The following is a 12254-nucleotide window of genomic DNA, read 5'->3' as shown; positions in this document are numbered from 1 at the left end:
CATTGTGTTGAATGTGTTCACAGGCATGTTTATAAAATAGATGCAAAGCTAGATGTGCCACATCAACAGATGTATGCTCAGCTGTACAGGAAGCAAATCTTGTGTACAGAAAACATGATTTTCTGCCCAGAAAACTGCATTCATGTACAGAAAATGAACTATTTTCAGTTTCCAGTAATTGAAATAAGCTGAGGATAGAGGGGAAAGTGGGAGGAGGAGAGGAAAATGGGACTTTTAAAAGGCAGCTTAAAAAGTAGGTTGACAGGACTGTCTCTGCCAAATGAGAACAGTTGGAGAGTCTGCTGCTTGAGAGTGGCACCCGTTGTTTTAAGTCAAGATGATTAGATGATGTTTTTCTTTATTTCAATTTTTTTTTTAACATTCTAAGGACAAATTATAGCTATAGCTTTAGGAAGCACTTCCTTGTGAAACCAACAAATTGCTGCATCTGACACCAGTGTCCTTATGATGTGCTAATAACCTATGATTTTACTTTCAGAGGTGAAAATCATTTAGCTGCACAAGCACAGCTGGATGTTGTTAGGTTTCCCAGGATAGAAACAACTTGTAGGTTGGGGAAATTCCATTCTGTATATACCAGCATGTTCCTTAAAATAGGAGTAACTGTCTGGAAAGAACACTGGCAACAAACTGTTATCCTTTAAGCAGGGAGTGCCAAAGTAAATTAAAATTTAAAATGTCATGTGTTCTGGGCTAAAGTTAGGTGGAAAAAAGGAGAGGTCATTGTATACATTCCATGGTGCTGTAAACCAAAGCCAAATTTCACTAGGCTAGATAGCCCTTTGTCTTCCTGGCAAATTCCAACATCTTTATGTAAAAACACAAATTTCCTTTCAGTCATCTGTATTTTATATATATAGTCTGGGGATATATCTTTCTAGGCTCTCCTCTCTGATGTTACTTTCAGCGTCCCCTCAATTATTTGACATCATGTGGCAGATATTCTTTTTTCCAGTGGCTAAAATTCTGCTTGATTTTACTCAATCCATAAGAAGATAAAACCTTTGCTTTGACAACTCAGTGGGTTATCATACATGGGGATTGACAGTCAATCTCCTTCCTCTGTCAAGTCCAGATGTTATTAGATATCCTCTTCAAACATCTGGAAAAGAAATGGCGAGACACCGTAGGTTAATTAACTGGAGGAGTTGCAGTAGACAAGACAGCTGGTATTCTCGTCTCACTCTTTGCTTCTTCAGTTGCTCATCTTTCTGCCTGGAGCCTTTGAAACAGCCTGTTAACGGTACAATGAACTCTCCCTAGACTATTACAGAATTAACCAAACTAATCTTGCCTGCTTTAATAGGCCTGTTTAATCATAATCCACAGTCCAGTCCTTTCAGAAGCAAGAGAAAGCACGAAGGCTCATAATTAACTCATTTTGGATTCTTTTGTCATAAGAAGTCTGATTTGCCCATTAAGTAAAGTTAAGGGACTATTACATTCCAAGCATATTGAAAGCAAGTTTTAGGCATTCAGAGTTTTCATTGTGAATTCCATATCAATGTGTGTTAAGGATACATTTGAAAACAGAAAGAACTGTAGAGATATCTACATAGCTGTATGATGTTATTGATTTAAGAAACTGTGGGTGCATCTGCACTGTAGAAATAATGTAGTTTGACACTAGTTTAGGTGCTGTAGCCCCATCCTTTAGAATCCTGGGATTTGTTGTTTTACAAGGTCTTTAGCCTTCTATGCCAAAGAATGCCTGTGCCTCACATAAGTACAAATTCTCAAAACCTCATCTGTACAATACAGCTGTGTTAGTTAAAGTGGTGTCAAACTGCATTATTTCTAGAGCTTAGATCCATCCTGTGTTATAACTCTGTCCTGTTGTTTATGATGCGCTTCCAGATTCCTTCCATTCCACAATGCAAAGGAAATTGTATGTGGCCAATAATCACTATGTACTTGGAAGGAAAATTACAACAACAACAACAACAACAACAACAACAACAACAATAATAAATTCATTTATATACCGACCTTCTATAAAACCAGGGCGGTGTACAGGGAGAAGTTAGTCTGTATTACTAGTCTGTATTACAGGTTGATTCCATCTTAACTATTTTATATACCTGATTTTGCCACAGCATTATGATTTTTATTGTAAAGACCCTTACTTGATGGAAACAGTTTTGAGTGTGCTATTGATTGTAATGTTTGTATTTATATGGTTTTAGACCTACTATTTAGTTTTTATTTGTTGTGAAGTTATGCTATATTAAATAAATAAATAAATATTTTTTTTTATTTTTATACCGCCCTTCCATAGATCAGGGCGGTTGACAGCAAAATATCAAACAACATATACATCAGGGTTACAAACAATTACATACAAACAGAATAAAACCCCCGTTAGCCAGTCCTCTTTGCCACAGAAGAGGAAGGGAGGCCCACTGGACTTTAATGGGGGAATGCAAGCTGAAATAGAAAGGTTTTTAGGTCCTTTCTAAATTGGGCCAGGGAGGTGGCCGAGCGGAGCTCTGTGGGCAGCGTGTTCCAAAGGGCTGGGGCGGCAATGGAAAATGTCTTCCTCGCGGTGGAGGTCAACCTAGCCCCTGGCACCTTAAGTAGTTGCTGCCCAGATATTCTGAGGGTGCGGGACGGAATGTACGGGGAATATTACTGATGTTTCCTGCATTTTAAGGTGTTTTGAGACCACTTTTATTTTTGTTCCTTTAAGCAACATGTAAGCATCCATCAATAAAATAATCATTAAGGCATACATGTCCTAGAAATCACAGGCCGGGCTTGAATCATGTGATCCTGTACATCTTTTCATGACCCAATTAATTTATGTGGTGCTTACACCCCAGAATGTGTGAATAGGATTGCTGTTATAAACTGCCACTGCTGCCACTGTATTTTCCTGCCTTCTGGGCCTGAACAGACAGACCAAAATAAAGCTGCTCAAAGTCACTTTGGAGGCATGTTGCTTAAATGATACATGCATCTTAAGAAGCCAGAAGGTGTGCCAAAGCTGCATTCCAGTCCTTAGGACTGGAACGAGATTTTGGCGCAGTCTCCGGCCTCTTAGGACACATACATAATTTAAACAGTATACCTCCAAGGTGACCTGAAGCAGCTTTATTTTAGCCTGTCTGTTTGGGCCCTTCTGAGATTCATTCTGTAACTTGCCCTCTTTCCTAGTGAAAGTAGGGATGGGATGATAATTTCATTTTAGTTTGACACTGATCAGAAGCTTGACTTCTTTCTAAGCAAAGATGAGTTTCTGTAGCCACCCTCTTAAATCCACCCTCACATTTCTTTTACAAAAGTTGCGAGGAACATATGGCTTTCCAGATGTTATTAGACTGCAACTCTCCTCAGTATAGTAAATAGTAAGGAATGTTGGGCAGTGCAGTCCCAACAACTGATTTGCATAGTACTTACTAGTCAGAACAACAACACTGATACTTCAGCCACAAGTAGAGAGGTCCCCTTGCTCCTTCCTGACTCCAGCACCTGGTCATCTGCATAACAATGAACCAAACTTAAAAAAAATCTGCAGAGGCCTATGGAAAATAAGGTTTTCTCGCACCTACTGAAAGATCAGTGCCTTTTACCTTCCCTCTCCTAGTGGCTTAAATACAGCTCTTATTGCTAACCAAGTGGGTTTAAAGTAATGGCTGCGGGAATGGGTGATTGGCGATGGGTTGGGTCAGAAATAGTTTTGTAGTGTAGATTTTACTTTGACAGAAGAACTAAGCATCCCCTATGTTATCTTTTTGGAGGCAGCCATCACAAGTATCCCAGCTTTGTGCCTGATTCCTGGAACTATGACTTTCTCCAGCACCTCTAATCAGGACTGCTTGGTGGCTTGATTACTGTAAAAATGCAGGTGGTGGTGCATTGGCAGCTAGCTCAAATAATTGCCAAAGTTTGCCTCTTTAACAATAGGTGGAGCAAAGTAATCTTCAGAGATGAGCTTAGAAATAAAATTAACTTGCTTGCTTCTTCTACTAGCTGCACATTCTTTTCACATGGGAGTTCAGTGTGCCAGGGACCAGCACCATATTTTAGCCCATTGTCTACAATTGCTTCTGCCTTTCTCAAAACTCACCAGGGACTGGCAGCCAGTGACTCAGGGACCAGGACTGGTCCAGGGACCACTACTTCGAGTAGCATTTCCCTAGATACCCCTGCCACAAAGGGGTCCCAATCAACTGCAATTTCTGTGTCAACCCCTCCACCTCCAAATAGCCCCCTTTCCTCTTTGTAAAGGTAACATCCAGGGAAACCGACTGGATTGCATGCTGTAGCACTGAGACAAAACATTTGTGTTCGTTGATGTCACCATTCAGCCAAAAATGATAGGTTCAGTTATAATGTCACAGCTGCTAGAAACAAGGCTTTTAGTGGAGCATTGCCACTGCTGGTATATGAGTGGGCATGATCCCTCTGAAATAGAGGGAAGACCCCTGTGAAAATAACAGCAGGATAATGGCTCCACTGAAAAGTGGATGGAAAAAGGAATGTATCTTCAGGAAGGAGGTATTTGTGAAATGCACCCCTATTTAGTTAAGAAGATATTATTATTAGAAGAAACTATTATTAACTTTCTGTCTTATTAGTATTTCTACCAAATGCTGATTTTAACTTTTTTTCTGCTTTTATTTGATATTTAGAAATAAATATTGTAGATATATAGAAATAAATATAGAGTTAGTGATAACATCACCAAGAAAGAGCCTTGGAAGGCTAACACAGAGAAATGTGGTTTTTCTTTGTTTGATGGAAAGAATGAGTGCTTTATATATCTTTGCTAAGGAAATTGTTCTGTGCTCTTAGATTATTACAATGGATGGTTTTTCCAAGGGCTATTTTAGTTTAACTAGATTTTTTGGAGTGGATTCACATACTTTCTAGCATTTGATTTTGTTTAGGTGTTGACATAATTTTTCTAGCATTTTTGTTTAGGTCAATTGTGTTTGTTACCCAGTTTTCCAAGGCAAACATATGGCTTCTCAACAAGAGCTGGTTGGATGAAATAATTCCCTCCTGTAGGATGACAATATTGTCACAATGAGCCTATGTTTGCCATTCATCCTTTCAGCCCTCTATACTTTCATAGGTCAGTAAAATGAGAATCCAGTTTGTTGGGGCAACTGGCTTACAAACTGTAAACCACTTAAGGAGTGTTAGTTCACTGATAAGAAGTATAGAAATGAACTTGCATGCTGTTCATTTTCTTTTGTGATGTTGCTCACCATCTCTCTGTCTCTTGCTCTCTCTGTGGTATGTATGTATGTCTCTCTGAATGTCTTTATAGTGAACCATTGGTTGTTTGTCCCTGGTCTTTAAAAGACACTCAGAACTTTTAAAAATGGGGCAATGTTCCCATCAAATGCAATGCAGAGAATGCATTTGATGGTAATGAGAAGGATATAAGCACATCTAAAGCTACTTTTCTTCCTGTAGTGCTCTGCAACTTGTCACAGGGATAGGATGATGGAAGGGCAAGTGCAGGAGGCTGGCACTATTCCTGCACCTCTTTTGAGATGAAGGAAGCCATGTTCTGAAAGTGGATGGGAATGGGGACAATGAAGAAAGGCCACAATAGGAGATAAACTTTGATATATTCAGATTGGTCAAGTGAAGCATTTCCAGATTCTGCTGATTTGGAACCAGAAAGATCCTGAGCCAGGTAACTCGTAAGAGAGAAAATCTTGAGCCAGCTCACTCAGGCAAATCATTGTGTTGTGTATATCCCACTGCACTATTTCATCACTGTAAAAGCCTAACCAGTAGAAGTGCCAAGAGTACGAAGAAGTTAAGTCCTTTCTTTGGTGTGGTCTCTTTCCTCAGATATCACGGAAGGCACACTTACTTCAATATGTTCTACTCCCTCTGTCAATGAAAGTTGATAATTTTGTTCCAGCAGTAGTTTAGCACAGGAAACAAGAGAAGGGGCAGAATCTGATAGTATCTGTAGGCCTCCCTGACAACTGATAGTGAGAGACTTGCAGCTGTCTCTCCACCTTATTGCACGCATTTTAGGTGCTGTTTTGGGCAGGGGCAGGGGCCACTCAGGGCCGTGCATTGCCAAGAGAGAATGGATTTTACTGCACGCTGAAGTGTCCTCAGGCCGGCCCCATTCTGTTGCCCGGCGCCAGGCCGTTACCATTCACTACTGAGGCGCATCATTTTGCTTTGACAGAAGCTTTCCGGCGGAGCAAACTCACATGCCTCAGTACTTAATGGGAATGGCCTGGCGCCAGGTGTTGGAATGGGGCCAGCCTGAGGACATTTTGGTGTGCAGTAAAATCCGTTCTCCCTCGGCAACACGTGGCCCTGAACATCCCCTCCCTGTGCCCAAAATGGCACCTAAAATGTGTGCGATAAGGTTCTATGTCTATGTGCACTTGTGACCCTTCCCTTGTGATGTCCCTCATGAAATGTAGCTTTTTTGTGCAGCAAAAAGCAACATGATTTACCAGAGATCCTCCTTAGATTGGCTCAAGATTTTTCCACCCCACAGACTAAGAAATCGTAGAAATGTGTTCACCTCCTCCACTACCACCCCATTGCCAAATCAAGTGGCTCAGAAGGTTTATCATCTGGAAAAGGTTTCAGTGGCATATTTATGTAATTGCCATGCTTATTCTGCACTCTCATTACATCTCCCAAGACATCTGTTTTCTGTATTTTTTTAACATCTGTATTATTGCAAAATATGTACACATTGTGGACAAGATTGTTTAGTGTGGCAACTCATCTCATCCCATATTATCACCTTTTGCGTGAAGAACTAGAAACAATCCATCTGGTTCAGGCGCTGTCAAGCTCAGTACTTGCTTGCCTGGACAATTGAGTGTTTGCAAAACTGTGGAACTGCAGGCTGTATTACACACTGCTGCATCAAGTAGGATGCTCATGCATTAGAACAAGAGTTGCAGATTTTTTAAATTACACATTCCATGACGTAGCTCAATCTTTAGCAGAGTATACATTAGAACAAAATAGTTTTAATTGTATACAGAGTTTCACTTATCTCTACTACTGAATCCTTTTTATCAGCTAAATTAGACTGGAATAGCTCTAGTATTTAACTGACCTTTGGGTTCCATTTGACTCAAGTCCCCCCTCCCCCCCAGCCTACATTAATGAAATGGGAAGATTTACCAATTGCAAATCAGATACCCAGGGAAACAAGAGCAACAGAGTTGTTAAAAACATGTTGTTTTCCCATTGGTACTCAGGGCCACATCAGATACACAACCTTTGGCTGTACAGTAGAAAGCAGCAGAGTCCAGTTCTCTCTTTACTTGAGAGCAGAGATGGGAAATCTGCATCTCTGTGCTGCATGTGGATTACAAGGGTCTTTTGTGTGTCCACTGAGATCTCCACCCCTCCCATTGGTGCTCTGCCATTGTTCTTGTTAAACATGGAGAATCATTTATCCAGAGACTTCCAGGAATCAAATTCTCTATTGAATTACTATGTGGAGAAGCACATAAGAAAAGCCCCCAAATAGCTCAAGAGTGACTGAACATCACTTTGTGCTTCACAAAAATGACTAGGTGTCTGCTGTAGGTGCCTGTCTCTAAACCATGAAAACTTGTAAAAAAATTTAATACACTGATTTTACCAGTCAGGGCAAATGCTGTGGCTCCATCTATAACAAAGCGGATTTCAAACAAGCTTTATCTACGAAGGAAAGCATTGACAGATTTTCCTTCAAGACTTCTATAAATGGTACTCTGAGAATCAGAGATTTACAGAAATATAAATCTATGTAACCCCAATGTAAAGGATTAAGATTAAGTCCCGATGCTTGGTAGTGTATGAAACAAAGTACTTTCCATTCCTGTGTCGTGACTGAATTCTGACAACAGTCTTACTGGAGCCATCAGCTGATAACCAATGGGGGGTGGTGTGAAGTCACTAGATTTCATCAGTGATGCAATGCCATCCCATCTGTTTCTATCCTTGTTATTTAGCTTGGATCAACACAGGAGTGTATAAATGATTCACAAACATTTGTAATTGCCAATTAGTTTCTTGCATGATGCCCAGGTAATCTGATGACACAATCTTCATTGCAGCAACAAAATAGGAAAATTTAGAGGGATCGGATGGAATAGTCGCCCAAACCCACAGCAGAGGAAGTGTGAGATATGACTGCCAACTGTTTCCAGGTCTCATGGGAAGGATTATGTTCTATCTGCACGAAGGAATACACCTTCTTCCTCACCCACCCCCTTATTTTTCCTCTGCCAAATATAGGGAAGAGATGATCTGCTGATCATAATGCTTCATGCTCGCTTACATGCATTTCCCTCTTCATATGCCCCTGCCTGTGCTCTTACATTATAATCTAGTTAAAAATGGACTAGGAAACATGTGGCCACCTCAATATAGTTGCATACCAGTTCCCATAGTCCCTTCCCATTAGCCATACTGGCTAGAGCTGATAGGAGATACAATCCAATAATAGCTGGAGGGCCATACATTTCCCATCCCTGCCCTGCATTTTCATGATTGTTTCTCCATGCCAGGAGTTCTGGAGTAGTGCCGTAATTCATATTGTACTTTAATTTGAATCTGATGCAAAGGGGAAGAAAGGCACAGTCGTCACACCAGAATGTTCCATCTGAACAGGGCCTCTGTTGTTATCATTAGATCATCTAGTAGAATGGTTAGATTATCCCAGATATTGTCAGCTTCTGATGCAATCTTTTGCTCATGATGGTCTTTCCACCTGTTGTTGTTTCCAAGCATTGTTTACTGGTACTGAACCCAACCAGTTACCATTGTCTCCCCAAACTTGTTTACTGGAGTCAGTGCAATAGAATGAATGCCAGATTACATGGCATCTGTCAGTAGATTGAGTCACAACAGGTTGTTGCCAGATGCCAGATTTTGATGAAGGGAAATCGTGGGACTGTAGAGTGATGACCTAAAGAACTTTGCACTGTGATGCATGGCATGGATGAATTATCTGTTTTCCTTAAACAATGCATAAACATGTTTCAATACCCACAATACAAAGCTCTGTTCTACTTCCCTATCTTTGACCATTCAGAAGAGTTTATCAAACGGGAGGAATTTCTCTTAAATTCGAATGAAAAGAAAGTGGGGCCAGAACGCATTCACTTAAAGTCGCTAGTTTAACGCAATTATGTGAATGCAAATTGCATTCGAACTGGCTCCCCATTGCCCAAAAATAGCATGCCATTGCCCGAATTTGCGTGTGGCAGTCTATCACGCAATAACGTGAAACCACATATTGTGCTCGGACTGACTTCCCATTGCCTGAATTTGTGTGTAGTGAGTTATCACACATGATTGTGTTCTGATTGCCATGGGATTATACAGTACTTCCAATTTTCCTTGTCTGATATCACTTTCTCTGTAAAAGGTAGGATCATTCTATCCCTTGGGCAGAATGCAGTGATAAACTTGAGGTAGCAGGATCACTTTTCTCACATCATTACATTGTGTGTTTCTCCTCCCCTGCTGGATGTCATTGGTGACCAGAGGGGCAGGCATGAAACTGCAGGTTGCAAGGATGTCAGGGAAAAAGGGTAAGTTACACTCCATCTTATGGAAGAGGGATGAGGTGTGCAGTGCCTTCCGAGGGCCCCCCTATATAGTTTAACATTTACAAAGTTCTGTTCACCAAAATCAGAAGTGGGCTACTGTCCACTGCCAAGTTTGTTTGTTTCCAATTTTAGACAGTCCATGTGGCCTCTGGAAAGTCCTAGGAACAGAAGCTTGGCCCCTGAACCTGCTGATGTGACCTCTCCCCTGTGTCAGTTTAAGAGGAAAAATTGTTCACTGAGCAAACAGACTTTCCTACCTGTAGAGCTGAAATTATTAGCAGATCCTAGAAGCCATGGGAAGTGAAGCCAATTTTTCTCCATTCTCCATATCATATTTGTGAGGATGGGCAACATAATCTTAATATATTTGTGAGCATCTATATTAATGCCTGACTCTTTCATCTTTCTGTGTTGTTTGCAATGTATTCTTAGGGGCAAGGGGACCTCTTGAAGAATGCCAAGAATGAAGCCATAGAGAACATGAAGCAGGTTCAGCTGGCTTGCTTGTCATGTGGACTGAGCAAAACTGGAGGTGGAAATGTGGATGCCAAGTCCAAACGAGGCCTTGAGGCAATAGAGGAGAAGGAGACTGGTGACGAGAATGGGAGGCTGTGAAAGAAGCCTGTAATGTCTGGTGTGTCTTATATTTCAATAGCAGGAAATTATTTTTTAATGCATTTTAAAAAAAGAAGAAAAAAGAAAGAAAGATTACACTAGAATGCCCTCTACAGGGTGTCTGAAGTATTAAATCCTCACAATGCCAGTGTTTTATTGCAGTTCATTTACCGAAGTTTGAACTCCCTTGGTAGTGACAGTTTTAAAAAATTCCAAACTCTGTGTCTGGATCTGTCTGTGTGGGGAGATCCCAGTAAAAGCTCCACCATGAGTTACATTACTAGCCCTATTCCTTATTTATTTTGTTGGTATTTCTGATAAGATTTTTTTATATATATAAAACTTAGGTGGGTAGAGTATATAACACATTGATTTTATGCCTAATTTCACTGTGCTATCATTTTAGTGGCAGATTTTAATACACTGTGCTACAGATTTTACCAGCAAAACAAAACAAAAAGCCAAAAAGAGAGAGAGAGAGAGAGAGAGAGAGAGAACTCCATCTTTTATTGGCATGGATTAATAATGGATTTCTTACTATAGAGGGAATGATAAATAATTAATCTACCCATTAAATTATGCTGATGAAATATTAAATAGTCAGAAATATTTTTGACAGATCTCCACTGGATTTCTGATGAACATTCCACTGGCTTTTTGCTAATCACAATTTGAAATGCATTCATGAAATACGTATTAATGGAAGAAATTGGCCTGTCTTTTAATTCAACAAAGCTGTATTCAATTAATTTGAGCTTTGCAAAATGCTATGGGGCAGGGCGATTGGGGGAGCTACCATCTGTGAATGGCTAGCCCCACAGATATGGTCAGCCCACTGTATGAAGTGTGAGGTTTCAAGTGTTCCTTAGACATAATATTTTTAGCCTTTCTGGAATGATCTTTATTCATTCCAGGATGTTATTTTCCATAGCCATTGTCTGAAAGAGGATTATAGAAACTGTGAGCCTGAGATTAAAACTCAAAGATACTCATTGTGATTTCTTCACTGATGTAAACAGTCCTGTACAAGCCCCATGAGCAGTGGCCATGTCTCATAGTGCATGTTAAAAACATGGGCTAATTCTTCCAGCAGCTAAGAGCGAAAGTAGAAATAACACAAAATGGCAGCCTCTGCTGCTCTTTAGAAGAAATATGTGGATTACAGGACATTGGCCACCAGTCTACAATATTTGAGCCATCTTGCTAATCTTAGTTATGTATATTATTCTCTTGACCTTTTTTATCTGACTCCAGATAACAAATTGTGAGCTCAGATCTTTAAAATGCAACATGAGCAGCAGTTGTAAGACGAATACAAAAAAAAAAAGAAAAGTCTTACTTTGTGTGCTGAGTGCAACTGTTGCAAAACCACAACTGAGTTTGGTAGGAATATGTAGAATAAGCTATTCAGAACTGAGGGTGTCATGAACCCCCTCACTTGATCATTAATAAAGAAGCACATGCACTTTTTACCACACATAGGCCCCATACAGACAGGCCAATAAAGCTGCTCGGGCCTCTTTGGAGGTATGTTGTTTAAATGGACGTGTGTGTTCCTAAGAGTCAGAAGCCGCACCAAAGCCACGCTCCATCCTAAGGGCTGGGGTGGCTTTGGTGCGCTTCCGGACTCTTAGACACATGCATCATTTGAACAACATACCTCCAAAGAGGCCCGAAGCAGCTTTATTTTTGGCCTGTCTGTAACAGAGCCATAATGTACACTGAATTGCTGTTAGTTCATTTTAAAACTGGTACCATCAAAAGCTGAAAGTGGGTTAGGTAAGCCACAATACTGGCACGAGGTATAGATTGTGCGTGGTTTATTGGCCAATGTGACTGTTTCAAAGCAAACATGTCTCCTCCTGATCTGCAGACTACATTTTCACCACACCAATTTGTGTAATGAGCTCGAAACACAATGTGCTGAAGTCGAAGTAGCCTGACAGACCAGCAAGGCCTGGTAGCAAAAATAAGCTTAAAACAGATAGTTATCCAATGTTCCATGGAAGCTTATTGAAAGTTCAGCATAGATCATTGCTCTGCTTGAATTGTTTGTCTATAGAG

At 40.5% G+C, this 12254-nt stretch overlaps 1 protein-coding gene across 5 annotated transcripts in view; it reads left to right on the top strand.

Moving 5' to 3' along the window:
• PLCL1 (phospholipase C like 1 (inactive)) overlaps positions 1–11549 on the top strand; it is a 241815-nt gene extending 230266 nt beyond the window's left edge. For all 5 annotated transcript variants that reach the window (XM_042444824.1, XM_042444825.1, XM_042444822.1 and 2 more), the window contains exon 6: positions 10008–11549. In XM_042444824.1, coding sequence (XP_042300758.1) covers positions 10008–10190 — 183 coding nt within the window. In that variant the 3' untranslated portion in view covers positions 10191–11549. The remainder of the gene's footprint in view (positions 1–10007) is intronic.
• The last annotated feature ends 705 nt before the right edge of the window (positions 11550–12254 follow it).

This window comes from Sceloporus undulatus, chromosome 1 (genome assembly GCF_019175285.1).
Source record: "Sceloporus undulatus isolate JIND9_A2432 ecotype Alabama chromosome 1, SceUnd_v1.1, whole genome shotgun sequence".
NCBI lineage: Eukaryota > Metazoa > Chordata > Lepidosauria > Squamata > Phrynosomatidae > Sceloporus > Sceloporus undulatus.
This window is presented reverse-complemented; position numbering and strand designations above follow the sequence as displayed.